Source organism: Acomys russatus, chromosome 30 (genome assembly GCF_903995435.1).
Source record: "Acomys russatus chromosome 30, mAcoRus1.1, whole genome shotgun sequence".
Lineage (NCBI taxonomy): Eukaryota > Metazoa > Chordata > Mammalia > Rodentia > Muridae > Acomys > Acomys russatus.
In genome coordinates, this window is record NC_067166.1 from 40,440,291 (window position 1) to 40,456,712 (window position 16,422).

At 40.0% G+C, this 16,422-nt stretch overlaps 1 protein-coding gene across 1 annotated transcript in view; it reads left to right on the forward strand.

Annotated features, from left to right (window-relative positions):
* The first annotated feature begins 365 nt into the window (after positions 1-365).
* Cast (calpastatin) overlaps positions 366-16,422 on the forward strand; it is a 103,096-nt gene continuing 87,039 nt past the window's right edge. The window contains exons 1-2 of the mRNA XM_051172503.1: positions 366-589; positions 12,442-12,504. Of these exons, the coding sequence (XP_051028460.1) occupies positions 431-589; positions 12,442-12,504 (222 nt within the window). The 5' untranslated portion in view covers positions 366-430. The remainder of the gene's footprint in view (positions 590-12,441; positions 12,505-16,422) is intronic.

Sequence of the window (16,422 nt, forward strand, 5' to 3'; positions counted from 1 at the left end):
AAAAGCACTCAGAGACCAATTTGTTTTCAAGATCCTCTTATCTACAGTTCAGACTTAGCCTAGATTTGAGTTAGTTTAGGATAGCAGAAAAGGTGTCGAATTCTCTAAATTCTTAGGGACGGGGTCTAGGCTACGCCCTAGTCCTGCTCTGCAGTTGCACAACCCCTAGATTGGTTTGGACAAGTCCACTCGGGAACTGCAACCTCCGGCTTCCTCCGTTTGTGCTCTGCAGAGAACCCTGCAGTTCTGGGGCCCGCCTGGGGAGGGTCTCTAAATTACGAACCCAGAGCGGAGGGTGTTAAGTTGCAGCTCTGACAAGTTCGGCCCACGGCCCCGGGTGGCGGGCAGGAAGGGGAGGGCCCAGCGCGGCGAGGGGGAGCTGGGCGCGGGCTGGGTCGGAAAAGCTGCCTCACTGCGCGGCCCTGCCCCTATGGTCCCGAGCTCTGGCCGGGGCGTCCGGCACGATCTCGCTGCGCCTTCCCGGGAGGCTGCGTCGGCAACGGCTTCAGCAAAAATGTCCCAGCCCGGCCCACAGCCTGCAGCTTCTCCCAGGCCCCGGCGAGGCGCTGCGGCTAGCCACACCCAGGAGGTGAGTAGTACTCCTGCCTGAGCCGCGGGGCAAGTGACCGAGGGACCTTGGTCCAGGAATGGCCCGTTGTAGTCTTGGGCGTTGCCCCACCCTGGCACCTTCCGGAGTACAGAAAAAGATAAGGGCTCATTGCCTCCGGGTAAACAGGTGGCCGGAGGCTCTCCGAATTGGGTCGCCGCAGGAGTTGGGTAGAGGGGCTTCTGGAGTAACGTGGGCTAGCTAGACGGAGATGGTGCGCATGGGCGTGGAGGCGGAATAAAGTTCACTTGGGACCTCTGTGAGTGAGTGAGCTCTTGTCACTGGACAGAGGGGGTCTGTCCTCCGTCTGAAGTCACCCCCGCCCCTCCCCCCATGCAGGGAGTGGCAGCCTGAAGAAGTGACACACACCTCTTTCCTAACTATAGTCGGGCCGAATCAGACGGGGCGGGACCACGCTAGCGGTGGGCGGGCCCTACTGCCCCTCCCCCTCGTGCCCGCCCACCTGGCAGATGTGAGGTGCCCTACTAGGTGCCAGCCAGGTCCCAGCCAGGCTGAGAGTCAGTCTAGGACCACCAGCACCTCACTCTGCGTCCTTCACTGGTCTCCAACCGCGTCGCTCGGAGCAATTCCGTGGGTTGTCGCCATGGCATTCGCAAGCTGGTGGTACAAGACGGTAAATAGAAGGAACGGAGCCTGGGAAGGACTTGGAACGGAGTGTACATACTTCGCCCCTCTGGGTGGTAGAAGAAATACTGTCTAAAGTTTGAAGGGGCTGGGCTGGGGACAGTGTGATATCTCCTTGCACACCTTCTGGCTAGGCTCGCATAGAAGCAGAAGGCTCTCCTTTCTGTGGTATGCGGATGTGCTCTGGGCGGTGGACTCTAGGCGGCGAGGTGCAGCCAACTCCGCTCTCATTCCCAAATTGAATGGACGATAATCCTTAATTCCGCCTTTTGGGACGCATTTTTGGATACATAGACAAGAGCCACAAGATCCCAGGTTTAGTTTTTCAACTGATAAGTAAAGCTAAAAATTTACAAAGAAAAGTAGGCTGCTGCTGTTTGAAATTCGAAAGAGGAAGGGGGGATGGAAATGAAGAAAACATCAGGGAACAACTGTGGTCAGCCTGGGTGGGGTGGGGAGAGAGGTGAGAGATGAACTGGGGTGGGAGAGAGAGAATGATTACATCTCACTACTTTACCTTACTTTGCAAGAGGACAAACGCGTTCCATTCGATTAGTGCACTGAACATGTCTGTCCTACCAATTGGGTGTGATACCCGATCAAGTTGGCACTTGTAATGTTCTGAAACCAGGAAGCATGGTTTTAAAAGCATTAAAAAAAAAAAAAAAAATGAAAACGAGCAAAAGACTTCACAAACCCGTTGTTGACAGTCATAAGTTGGTTTGTGGCAAGAATTTAAAAATCTTAGGCTCACTTTCCTCTCAGCATGAGATATCAGAAAAGTAAAGGTAGTAGCCAGATAAGCTTTGCGTCTAGAAACTTCGTGGTAGAATTAGAAAATAGTTACAAAGGCAGTGAGAATGCTTTCATCATCCAGGTGTGTTATCCTTCAAATGCAAGGTGGCAACTCAAGTGGCAATGGTTTGAATGAGTCAGTCTTTGTAAATGCCTTTCCATAGCTGTAAAATAGAAAAGATGTAAATAAGGACGAGATACAGCAGTAGACATGCCACATATGTGTTTTCGGTCATGTTTCTTCATGAATGTTCTCCATTACACTTTTCTGTGCTATTTAAGCGTATTGTTTTATTGGTGTGCTAAGAGCAAAAGTTTGCTTTGAGTCATGATTGTCTCAGGATTCTTATCAAAATGCACCCATTAAATTATCTGTAAACATGCATGGCAGGTGTTCAACTAACATCAGACTTCTCTGTCCCAGCTCAGCATTTTCTAAAGGATATTTTGCCAGGCCACTTAGATGCAGAGAGCTTAAACCTTTGCCTTTAATACCTACTGCACTCTGTTAAACACCTTGATGTTTCTGCTAAAACATCCAGTTTGGGAATTATTATTTAAAGACTTCTGCTTGGTGGTTACTTTCTAGACTCTTCAGCATGTCTGTGACCAAGCTTTGACATTTCTCAGGAAGAAATGTACTGTGAGCGCACATGGGGTTTAAAAAACTTTAGCAGCCACATTAGCAAAAATATTTTAAGAAGTCTAATGTTAATAACATTTTTGTTTACCCCCTCCATGCTAGGTAACATTTTAGCATGTAGCCATATCCTATCAATAATGATTTTAAAAATTGGTCTGTGCTGCATATGTTACACCAAGAGTACCTCCTAATTCACCCTTCCTGTATTTCAGGGCCTTCACTCACCACTGCGGCTACCGGCATAGCATCAGGCAGGAAAGTTTTAAGGGGCTTGTTCCTAAATTATATTTTAAAGCTATTTATAAGTGATCACAGACCATTTTGAGAATGAGATGAAAGTCATGTAGTACTTCCTCTCAACATTATACAGGCATAAAATGTAGCTTTGGGGCATGCAAAATCTGTCCAAAAATCTCTCTCCAATGGTTCACACAGACAATTTTTTGAGTATATAAAATATGTGTAATGCATATATGAATAGTTTTGTTTATTTGTTTATATGCCTATGAATAAAGATATGCAGTTGGACCCTTTTATCCACATTTAGCCATCAATCAAAAATAATTTTTAAAAGTTGAATCTTCATTGAATATGTACCAGTTTCTATTGTCATTATTCCCCAAACAACATAAAAACAATATAATATAAAACTGTTGGTATGCCTTAACATTGTGTAACAGAAAGCACATATGGAAGGCCATGCATAGGTTAGATGTAAACATGCCGCTCTACACCAGCAAGCTGTTTGAGCATCTGCAGGGTTAGATTCCGAAAAGGTTCCTGAAATCAGTTTCCAAAAGATATCAGTGGATTTCTGCACACACACACGTCCATCTCAAATACTTGTAGTGAATCAAATAATTACAATATTCTTAGTAGGATTCTTTAAATATTAAAAATAATGTGAATGATCCAACTTTAGGCAGAATAAAATTAGAATAATGTAAAGATACGCTCATGAGCATGCTATATATAAAGCCAGCCAAGAAAACGTAATATTGTATATTTTCACACTGAATACGATAAGCCTCTGGGAAAAAAAAATCTGATTTTAGTTTAAAAGAAAACCTGCATAGGATGTTAAAAACTACATTTAAAGAATATCTGATGAATGTCATAATTATCAGAACTTAAGAGTAAATCAGTAATCAGATTCTTGAGTCATAAGTTGATTCTATTATCACACGATAATTAAAGGTGTTTCTTTGTTAATTAGATTCATAGCCCCAGTAAGAGCATAATCAAGAAACCGGGTTATTTGGAAGGCCCCATCATGGAACCCAGGCTGAGTAAAGTGTTGCAAACTTCCCATGGTAAAACAGACAACTTGGCTGCAATGTATTTCAGAAAAGAAGGCAAAATTATAAGGTCCGCATAAAGGTATTTAAGATAGCAAGAAAGAAAAGGTCAGATGTCAGTATTTTTGGCCTGGCAGTCTCTGAATGGATCATTTTTCATTGCATAAAAGCCTTTTAAAATGAGTAACATATGATGATATTGTTCTTTCATCAGTTTAAAAACTTTCCAGAAAGTTAATTATATTATACAAGTGCTTTGTAAAGAGTGATGTGGCTCTCGGGGGTGGACACGGAAAGTTGTCATTTGAGAGTCCGAGGTGGGCAAGCAGTCATTAGCCTTAAAGCAGGCTATTCCAGCACGTGCAGGCAGTGTCATTCAGTCCTTCATTTTCCTCACTTCGGAATATTTTTAAGATCTAAATCTTATTAATATGGCAGTAATGTTCCATTCCTCAAGTTGTTTGACTTCCTTTTTTATGAAAACTTACTAAGACAGCCTTATGACTACCATAAATTGGGGAAAAATCTATCAGGTTTTACACGTTAAGAAAAATTGCAAAAAACTGTTCCATCCAGTGAAGAATCTTGGTTGTATAACTTTATCACTTCAGACGGAGAGCTGATTAATTTGATGACTCTCTCTCTCTCTCTCTCTCTCTCTCTCTCTCTCTCTCTCTGTGTGTGTGTGTGTGTGTGTGTGTGTGTATTGGGGGAGGGGAGTCAGGATGCTACATTGTGCATGTGGAGGTTGGAGACCAACTGGTGCACCTAGATCTCTCCTCCCTGCCATGTGGGTTTTAGGAATCAAACTCAACTGTGAGGCTTGGCATCAAGTGCCTTTACCTACTGAACCATTGCACTGGTCCACAGTCTCTTATATTTTTATTTTGTTCACACTGTACTTAGCTCATAGGTTGATTCTTCTTTCATGGTTAATAAGCCTAACCCCCATCATAGCCTTTTCTGTGAGTTGTGACAATTTTAGTTTTAAAACTAGAACAGCTAGCATTTACCTGTGGGTGACTATGGGAGAACAGTCTTGACATAAGAGTACCTAAAGTTTCAAAATTTATCAAAGTAAAACTTTTACATATGAGCAGAAGAAAAGCGGTATAATGAACCTCCAGAAATCAAATGCCATCATTAACAACCAATATTGTGCAGTCTTATCTCCAGACCTCATCCCCACAAAAAGTATTCTAATCACATGAATTGCTAATTTGTTACACAGCCAAGTTGTAGGCTGATGAAAAGGATGGATTTTCATTCTACATGCAGTTTTTTCCCTCTGGCGCAGCGTGGTGTGAGACAATCCAATGCACAGTGATGTGACAGAGCACTAAACAAATGTTTTCCAGGCAACTACTGTTGTCTCTTGACTTAGAAAATGAAATTTTCATATCAACACTTGGCTCAAATATTCATTTCACACAATCAGACTGATGTCAAGGGAGCTATGGAATCACTTTGTGTGCTTTAAAGCCAGCCTTGGCTTTGAGGCTTACCTCTGTTCTTTGTTGTTGTTGGCTCCATTCTCTCTGCCAGTGCAGCACGAAACATGGGCTTAGGCAATTCTAGACTCTCATTCTTTGTTCAGCCATGTCGTTTTCAATAACTTATTAATACAACTTTTAGCCAGAAAAAAAAAAAAAAAAAAAAAAAAAAAAAAAAAAAAAAAAAGAACCAGACACTGGGACATTTTACACTTTAACATTGAAAATATATTAACTACTGGGATAGTTACTATTCTCTATTAAATGAGGAGAAATGGAAAGATTGAATTATTTATCCAAGATCACATGGCCTCCAGGTTTCTTTTCTGTCCGTTTGTTGCCGTCAGGTAAAAGACAGACGTGATTCTGAGCATTTAAGTCTGGGGGAATGTAAGGCAGGAAGTAAGTTACAAGGCAACAGATAAGAATGGAAAACTAACAGAGAAAAGGCTTAGGCATCCAGACCTTAGAAGTTTTGAGAGCTGCAATAGCTCCAGGCAAGAGGGACTGAAGGAGCTGCAAGGATCATCTTATAAAAGCCAAAGTGACAATTCTTTTGGCCTGCTATTCTAGAATGTCCCTGAGATCAGAGAGAAACTCAGATGTGTGTGTGTGTATGTGTCAGCCCTACCCACTTCATAACTGTAACTTTGCTGCTGATAGGAATTTTAATGTAAACCTCCATGTTTTCTGATGGTCTTAGGTGACCCTTTGAGAACTGTTACCATAGGTTCTCACCCAGCCGCACTAGTTGCCTCTCACTGGTCTACTGCAGTTTGAGACTATCCATCCTGAGAAGTAGCCAGATGATACCAACAGAGGTGGTGAGGAAAGGAATCCAGCATCAGTTGCACAGCCCAGGACTACCCCCAGGAAGACTGTTTTGAAGCAAAGGCAACATTAAATTCTAGCGCTTCTGCTTGTTTGGTGAATAATCTCATTTTAAGAAGCAGAGTACATACAAGCACAGATCTCTAAGGTTTTGTCATAATTGGTTTCCTTTTGGAAAATACCAATGTGTACATGGCCCCATAATTTTTCAAATCTTTTTTTCAGCATTCCTTCTTTATCTAGTTTAGTGATCTAAAAATAGCAAACATACTTCCTGGGGTGATTTTTAGAGGTGTATGAAAATAAATGCATTTAAATAAGCATTATTACTCAGTCTCACCCCAGGTCCAGAAAAAGAAAGAATATACTTTCCATCTAACTAGAAAGGCAATGTGTACATTTAGGAAGTCATCAAGGAACAAGTGACAACCAAGTGACAGTTTGTTTGCTTTACTGAAGAGAGGCTGTACAGATAGGAAGATGCAGTCTTTCCCCACAAAGGCTTGGAATTGTACAGGAAATAACAATGTGAAAATAGGGCACTGAGGCTGGCCATGGTGGTGCATGCCTTTAATCGCAGCACTCAGGGAGGCAAAGGCAGGTGCATCACTGTGTGTTTGAGGCCAGCCTGGTGTACAAAGCAAGTTCAGAGAAACCATGTCTCAGAAGAGAGAAAGAGAGGGGGGGGGGGGAAGGTGGGGGAAGAGAGAGAGAGAGAGAGAGAGAGAGAGAGAGAGAGAGAGAGAGAGAGAGAGAGAGAGAGAGAGAGGGAGAACTGGGCAGTGGGCTCCATCTTTGAGCAACCAGTTTCCCCAAGAGATACCCAGTACTACACATCCTGCCTAACCCTGGAAAACTCCCTGTGGGTACCAGCTCATTTGGTATTTTGGGAAGCAGAGACTTCTGTTATGGTGTCTAAAAATCTCCCTTCAAAGGCAATTGTTCCTGATCCTGGATGCATAATAGAAACAGCAAAGGAATTTTAGAAAGATGTATCCACATCCTGACCTACACAGACACAATCTAATATCCTACTCTCTGGTACAAGAGTTTTCCAAAGCTCCTTGAGTGCTTCTAGCATGCTTGGCAGCCCTGGTAACCCAACTGGGTGGTTTCCTGTCCTCTGGAGGCCACCTTCCTTGAGCTTGTGACATTATTGACAGAGCTGAGCTGCATGTGCTGGGGTATCAGGGCTTTGAAGATAACCTTGTCCTTGCTTCAGTTTTGCTCTCATGTCTTCTGACATGACTATGTGACCTATCTCCAAGCTGAAGGACAGTTTTCAAGTAACATTTCCCACTTTTTCCAAGTGACTTTGTTTAGACATCATATTTATTAACCATGTAGTTTACTCATTAAATTATACGATCAATATTTTAAATATATTTTATATCTTTTTTTTTTAATCCTTAGTTTCAGAGGCACACTAGCCTTAGGAACTTATGCTACTGGAATTGCTGGTTTTCTGTCTTCCTTTGTAGGTAGATGTTTGTTTGTCTCCTACTTTGTGTGTCATGTATCCTTGTCTGTGTGTGTACCTGTGTATGTCTAGGTAACAGTAAGGAAGGTCCCCAGATGCTGCAAAGCTGAAGCCCAGCAAAAGTCCCCAGGACAATAAGAGTTCCTGCTATAGTCCTTGTGACTTCTGACTCCTGATTTCCTCATAGGTTTATAGCTGTACGGTGGGAAACAATTTCAAGCATATAATGCTATGTCCTAGAATGAGGACACAGGACAGTTGTCCTTTCCAAATATCTGCCAGTGTCTGTGGTAGAAAGAATTTGGGCAATTATTCCTTCTTGATGTAAGACAGGAAAGATCTTCTTCTGATATCACCTGCCTCACAACCTGCCACTAAACTCCTGTAGCATTGATAGCATTGGCCACCTCTTTCTCTTGTAACCCTGTGTGGTTTCTTACCTTCACTGTTTTAAGGCTGGCATTCTATCTTGCTCTTCTCTGGCTTCGACTTTTCCTCTACTAGTTTACAATCGAATCCACCTGTGTTGAGTGTTGGTTAATTCTTTATAACAGAATGGTTTTAGAATAGGAAGATGTTTTGCTTTCATGTTGGAGCACTAGCTTACCCTAAAGGCTTGATGCAAGATACAAAATCCTAGCTAGGTTGTACCTGATTCCATGTGGCCCAGTCTTTGATCAGACAGTAATCATCAGTTGCCATGACAAAGCAGAGCATCAACTTTCTTTATCTGGAGATGAGGCAACAATGTGTGGTTCCTAGAGTCATTATGGAGAGAAAAAGGGAACACAAACAGAGTGCCTAGCAGTGGCACTAGTTCCTTTTTCTTCGTCATATACGATCCATTACTAGCATAGTCCCTTCTCTTTTGGAATCTATCACTCTTCCCTTCTCCCACGCTTCTCTTCCTCATGGCCACGATACCAATCACATGTGATAGTGATACACTAAGTTTTCTTTCTTAATTTTTAGAAAGATTCACTGCAGGTTCCTGAATAGGATCAAATATTGATGTGTACCATTCACACTTCATATCACTCACCAACCTTATTGAGTCAATTTTGGTCAGTTATTCCCAATGTTGGGAATTTGAATTTCAGTGAAAACATTTAACTGGTTTGACTTTATTAATAGACTGCTGAATATAGAATAAGCCCAAGAATCTATGAGGAAAATGATTAATCTATAAAGTTGTTGTTTATTAGAAATTGATATCAGTAGGAAGTTCTTGATAATGTTCTTAGCATAATAATGGCATTGGGTTTATTCAGGGCACCCTACTAAATTTATGGAAATGCTTAGTGTTTGAAATGTTTATTGTGAGGTTGGAGAGATGGTTCAGTGGTTAAGAATACTGTCTGCTCTTCCAAATGTCCTGAGTTCAATTCCCAACAACCACCTAGTGGCTCACAACCATGTATACCCTCTAATGCCCTCTTCAGGTATTCAGATGTAATGCAGTTAGAACACTCATATACATAAAATAAGTAAATAAAAAATCTTTTTTAAAACAAAGGGAAAAAAAAAAGAAATGTTTATTGTTAAAATCTTTTTTAAAACAAAGTGAAAAATGTTTATTGTTAAATTTCAAGGTTTTTGCAGTTTACTTTCAAGTACAGGTATACATAATCCTGTGTCCATGTATGTGCAAACTGCAAATTACAGTGTGCTGGATGGTTTGTGTCAACTTGACACAAGGTATAGTTATTTAAGAGGAGGGACACTCAATTAAGGAAATACCTCCAATGGATCCAGCTGTAGGCAAACCTGTATGGCAGTTTCTTAATTGCAAGTGGAGCCATCCCTGGGCTGGTAGTTCTGGGTTGCATAAGAAAGAAGACTGAGCAAGCCATGAGGAGCAAGCCAGTAAGTAGCACCACTCCATAACCTCTGCATCAGCTCCTGACTGCGGGCTCCTGCTCTGACCAGCCAACAGCCAAGGAGACCCTGGCGATTGTGTGCTGTCCTGCTTCCAGGGCTACTGAAGCTGAAAGGAGACAGATTGTGTGAATCTGTATTTTTTGTTTTGACCTTATCAAATACTATCTTTTATACTATTCAAACTGATGGCTCTTTTAGAGATGTGAAAAGACAAGCATTTAGACAAAATAAATTTAAGTGAGCCATGATACAATCCAAGAACAAGGCAGCAGTAAAACCTGGAAAAAGTTGTTTTGATGAAGTTCTGCCAGGGGCCTCTAGTTTTGTAGCAATCCTCTACCTGACTGTTTGTAATCATCTGAGATACTGCCTTTTATTTTTTAATTAAATAAAGTCAATTACAAATAAGGTATGCAGCTTTTGTTTCAGTATCTTATGCAACAATATCCTACGGAGCTAATCTCGAACTAAGGACTTCATGATTTGAGAAATTTATTCTATAGCCCTTAGTCTTGTCTTTTCGTTCACCAGTTATAACCTGGTGTATAGTTTTAGTGTGTATGTGGACCTTGTGGACTTGCTTGTTTATTTAATTGTATATTTGTTTGTTTATTGAGGCCCAGTCTCAGCATGTTGCCCAGGCTGGTTTCAAGTCCCCGAGATCAAGAGATGCCCTCACCTCCATCTCCCCAGTAAGCCCACATCATCACCCTTGGGTTAGACATAGGCTTTTACATGGGGTTGTTTGTTTGCTTTGTTTTGTTTTGTTTTTTTTTGTTTTTCAAGATTCATCAATTACTCAATGCTGATTGCTCTCACTTTTAGATAAACAAGCCCTTCACCTAGATACAGAGCAATAAGAAGCCCTGCAGAGAATTTCTTTCATCAAACTGTTTCAATATGGCTCATTTCAGTAGATTCAATTCACTTAGCCCTGCCAGTGCTTGTGTAGGGGAAGAAGTCTGCATTGGTGAAAGCAGTTCACTCGAAGTAAAATAGTTAAGGAGCTGGCACGGTGGTGCATGTCTGTAATCCCAGCACTCAGTGGGATGCAGAGGCAGGCGGACCTCTGTGAAGTTGAGACCAGCTTTGTATGCAAAAGGAGTCCAGGATAGCCAAGGCTACACAGAGAAACCCTGTCTTGAAAATCAAAACAAAAGCAAGCAAACAAACCCAAACAAACAAACAAACAAATAACTGCAAAATACAGTTAAGGGAATATTCCTGCCATGAGTATCTTGGCTGTTTCCTTTCTTCTAGTATATCTGTAGTATTACCTAAAGTCATCTAGCATGGTAGAGTAGGAAACAACAAATTTGAAGTTAAAAAACAAAAAAACAACAAACTCGCTTTATGACTATTTCACATTTGCTAGCAAGTATGTGCCCTAATTTCCTCGTTCATAAAATTCATTTTTTCAGTATCAAATAAAAAGGCATAAAGTACCTTGTGGATAATACAAAATTGTGACTATTATCACTATTCTTCTGCCTACAAATCCATGTTATGATTCTGCCTTAGAAAATCAGTATTACTTTCAAATGTGCTTTTTTTTTTTAAGTGATTTTATGTGTATAAGTGTTTTGTTTGTCTATGCACTATGTGCAAGCCTGGCGCCCACAGAGGACAAAAGAGGGATTTCCTCTGGAAATGGAGTTACAGTTGGTTGTGAGCTACTGGTAACCAAACCAAGATCCCCTGGAAGAGCAGCCAGTGCTCTTAACCATGGAGCCTTGTCTAGGCCCTATAATTTGGTTTAAAAAAGAACGATCAGGATTGAAACCAACAGAGAACTCTCATTTTTTATTTTTACATTTGTCTTATTTTTCCCAATGTCTACTTTTCACAGTATGCAATAACTTAAATAATCACTTGTTTCTTCTTCCAAAGATCATACAAATATTTTTTTTCCTCAAGAAGATGATCAATAGAGGAAGCTTAATAGACTTATTTTACCTCATTGTCAAGCAAATGGCTGCATGAACTTCTTGAAGATCCGTGTCTAGAAAAATGAGGATTCTATTCATGGACATATTTACAATTTAAAAACATAAATAGGAGCAATTTCATGCATGGTCTTTCCTTCATATTTTTATCATTTGTGTTGGAAAATATACAATGGAAGAACTCTAAGAGAATTTAGAGTTGTTGGAACTGATGGGTGACCTAGAATGTTGTTGTAGCCATTTGTTCTTATCACATACTATCTGCTTGTGCCCATGCTGAACTAATGCTTAAGAATGGTTTCAGATGGTGGCTGGAGAGGTGGCTCAGTTGTTAAGAGCACTGTCTGCTCTCCCAAAGGACCCGAGTTCAATTCCCAGCACACACATGCCAGCTCACAATTGACTGTAACTCCAATTCAGAGATTCTCACAACTTCATACAAAAGTGCATAGAATAAGATTAATAAAATTTAAAAAAATATTTAAAAAAATAGCTTCAGATACAACACAATTCTTAAAAGATCTCATCTCAGTGATGAGCTGGATGTCTCCCATACTAGCAAAGTGGGCTTTAGAAATCCATGAAGTATTTCACAGGTGGTGAGATGCCAAAGTGTAATTAACATCAGTTTTACATTTGATTTCCAGCTCCAAAATGAATATCCGTATGATCCTTTGATTTTGAGAGCCTCTGACTAGTGGAGAATTCCCAGTATTCTCTAAGGGAACATAAAAAGGGTGCTTTCTTTGTTTATTTGTTTCTTGTCTTATGTCACGTTTCTCTATTAAACGTCTTTTTTTTTTTCTTCTTTTATATTTTTAGCATGTTAATGAAAAGAATACTGGATCATCTTCCAGACCAGGAGAAAAGAAGGGATCTGATGAGGTACTTTCTGCAATACTTATTATCATTTTTTTTTTTTTTTGGTTTTGCTTTAAAATGGTGAATTCTGTTTTTCAATATTAAATAATAATGTAAAGCATACTTCCTGGAAAGTTGGCAAATTTAGGGAATATTTTGTCTTTGTACTATGCTGTGTGTGTGTGTGTGTGTGTGTGTGTGTGTGTGTGTGTGTGCAGGGATGTTTGTAAATGTAGGTGCTGTGGGTGCACATGTATCCATGCACGTGGGTGGGTATGGAGGTCAGAGGACAGCTGCCTTCCACTTTGATTCAGGGTCTCTGTTATTTCTGTTATGTACACAAAGTCAGTCGACCCAGGACTTTCCAGGGATTCTCCTGGCTCTGCCTCTCATCTCCTTGCAAACACACTGTGGGGTCTACCTTTTCATGAGTTCTGGGGATTTGAACTCAAGTCTTCATGCCTGCACAGCAAGTGGTTTTACCCACTGAGCTACATTCCCAGTCTTTAAAATTGTAGCTTTAACTAAGATTTGATTCAAGAATGTTAGTGGGAAATCATGAAAATAAAATCTCCATAGTGACCCTTAGAAAGGAACCATTTTATCCAGTTTCAGTTAGAAGCAGCGAGAATGGCTATTAGAATTGGGGACTTTTGTTTTGTTGGTGAGCGTGACATGTATACAAGGAAGCCAAGTGCAGTGGCAGGAGGGGGACATATGTTTTCACGCGAATGTACCATGAAAGGAGAAGAGTGAACAGGTCCCTCAGGTTTGGAGACAAAAGAAATTTTTATCTGCATCAGTTCAGTGGAGACATTGGAAGAATAAGCTTCCTTGCTTTCAGGTGTGTTTTCTTGCTCTTGTGAATTTCCACTTTGACTGATGACCACTGTGGGCTTCTAGTGCTGACTGACTGCACCACGGAAGTATCCTGTAGCAGCTGTCTTCTCCAAAGGGCACTGAGCTTGTATCTCTGTCTTGTTACTGGTCTCTCGAGGGCTGCATGTACTAACCCATGAAAGTGATTCTTTTGTAGAAGAATTTTACAGACATGGAAGCGATTCATTGCAATTGTTTACACAGTGAGCAGTTAGGGAAGAATTGTACCTGTCTTCTGTCTCGGTGGATGCTCTCGGTGGTTCTCATCACTTTTACTAAGAAGAAATCATCCCACTTCCCATTGTTAGTGGCTATCTGGCCTGAAAGACTGGATATGTAGAAAACGTAAAGCGGCTGTCTTATTTTTTCTTTTCATTATCAATATTGAGCAGATGTTTTTGTAATTTGAGACTTTCTTCCTGCTCGTTTTCTGAAATTCAGTATGTGAGGAGAGTGTGTAATGTTTTCTTGTCAACATTCTACCAATATCCATAGAAATTTGCTTCAGAATATTTTATTTCATTTTACCCATTGTGTGTGTGTGTGTGTCTGTGTGTGTTTGTGTGTGTGCGTGCGCGTGTGTGTGCACGTGTGCGCATGCACGCATGTAGGTCAGAGATGTGCCAGTGTGTGTATGGGGGACAGAGGACAATTTCTTCAAGAGTTAATTACACCCCATTGGTCCCACAGGTCAAGCTAAGGTCACCATGCATTAAAGCAAGAACTTTAACCTAGTGAACCACCTTACTGACCCTAATTTTCAATGTTTCTTACCATAGAAATTTGTTTTAAAGTTTTTTGTTTCTACAGAATACATTTTTTAAAAGTAAAAGTAAGATTCCATCTTATTTCCTTTAAAAATAATTAAAAATAAAATTTCATGTAAAACATGTTTTCATTTCTGATATCACTTAGTCATTTTATCAACACTACCCTTTAAATATATTCTAAGATTAATTATCTATCAAATTAGTTTTACTAGCAAGTTTTACTAGTAAGAACTTTCTGTTTGAAATCATAGTGTTCTTTATTTTTTCAAAGACAAATATAAGTCCTTGGATATTATTCTGAATTGATATTGAGATTCAACTATATGCACAAGAAAAGAAATCTTATCTGGTATAGCAAAGTGGATAATAAAGCAGTTTCCATACAGTCTTTGTGACCGATTCCATTATAATTTGGAAGCTTTAAAATTGTATCTTAAATGGACAGACATTGTTGGTTCAGGCATAATTGCTACCACAGTCTTTGTGATATATGGATCATTAAGCCTATCTTACTTGTCAAAGGCTTGGGCCGGACTACTCAGAGGCCGTGTCAGGGTGCTGTTAGGAAAGAATGTAAGGTTTGACTCTGCCAAGGCATGATTCATTTTGGATTTGAAACTGTAATGTTATTGTATAAATCAAAAGGGGAGTAAAACGGTGCTGTCTGCTAGCAGTTGAAATAGCTGTGACATTGTTCTGTGTCATTGCTGGGAAGTTAACATGCACAACTCCTGCCCCAGTGCTGGAGGCTGTTTTGCTCTGTCCTAGCTGGATGACAAAGCTGGAGTAGAGTCTTTCCCGTCTCCTGAAGCTTAAACGATTGCTTTAGACAAAACATTCAGTAGAATTTAAGCATGAAAAGAATAATCCATGAGTCAGGCAATACCTTCATCCGGGAAGAGTTCTATGAGCTCTGGCCTCTTAGCAAATCTGACTACTTCTCTTTGCCATGGGAAGCACCATTTATCATGTTGCATTTCAAGTACAAAGCTTGAAGATGGTAAGAGCCTGTGGGAATTTGCATACCTCTTTTGTTAAGAATTCATCAAGTTTCCCTCAAATGTAGGGGCATTCTAAGACCAAGAGTTGCATGGGTTGAGAAGGTTAAAATAGAATGAGAATCCAGGAAAAATAAAAATAAAAACATTTAACGCCAGTTTTTTAAATACAGTAGAACAAAGAAGTCTCCCAAAACTTGCAATCAAATCTATTTAAAGTATTTGACTGACAGATCTGGCCACACTGGGGAAATATGAGCTTTTTGGAAATGTACTTTAGTGATGTCCTGGGAAACAAAAACAAAAACCTGAAAGGACATGATCTTTCAGAGACAAATTTAAAATCTTCACTTTTAGTGATGGGTGTTTTTTTGTAACTAAATAAAGAGCTGTATAAGTAGCGTTGAATGGAAAAGGTAGGCTAGGGAGGCTGGCTAGGCTTGTCTTCCTCATTAGTTACTTCTTCTAATGTGTTTAAATAAATTATTGACTCATTCAAGCTTCTGATACTTTTCCTTTAATGAAGTCATTCTTTCTTAAAATAGAAGAATTAAAATATGCTTAGAAAAGCATCACCCAGAGTCTCAACACTGATAACCTCAGCTACAAAATTTTCTGAATATTTTAAAATTAATGTGATGTCATATATTCATACGCATTAAATACATTGATTATTAGGAACTCTTTCAAAGTCATGCATCTAAAGTATAACCATTGGAAAACCAATTTGAAGGAAGCAATAACATTTCTAGAATCTAAAACAAGAAAGATGGCTACCTTTTACATCTTGGTGTATTTACCTGTGGCTTTCTGTAATACCACCATTTATTTCTTTTCATGGATGACTGATTTCAAGGCCAACTGTGGCTATCAAACTCCATGAATACTCACATCCTTACATAAGGTGACATAGGATGTCCATTTAATCTAAGTTCTTTCATGTGCTATGTCACCTCTAGAATACTAAGAATGCCCAGTACAAAATGAATGTCATTGGAATAGTTGTGGTACTATATTATTTATGGAAAAATAATAAAGGAAAATCATACCTGTGTTCTATACATCTGAAGTTTTCCCAAAATATCCTTGATCTGTGGTTGGTTGAATCCATAGATAAGGAAGATTGTATATTTAATGAAATACCAATTTCTAAGCAAAGACAAGAAAGGACCATAATTAATAAGCCATGGACTGGAAATAAGTGATAATTTACATTGAGGCAGAGAAATCTTTTATAATAAAACCAAAAAGGAGCCATGAGCTGGATGTAGTAGCACTGTCCTGTGGGTGTAGCA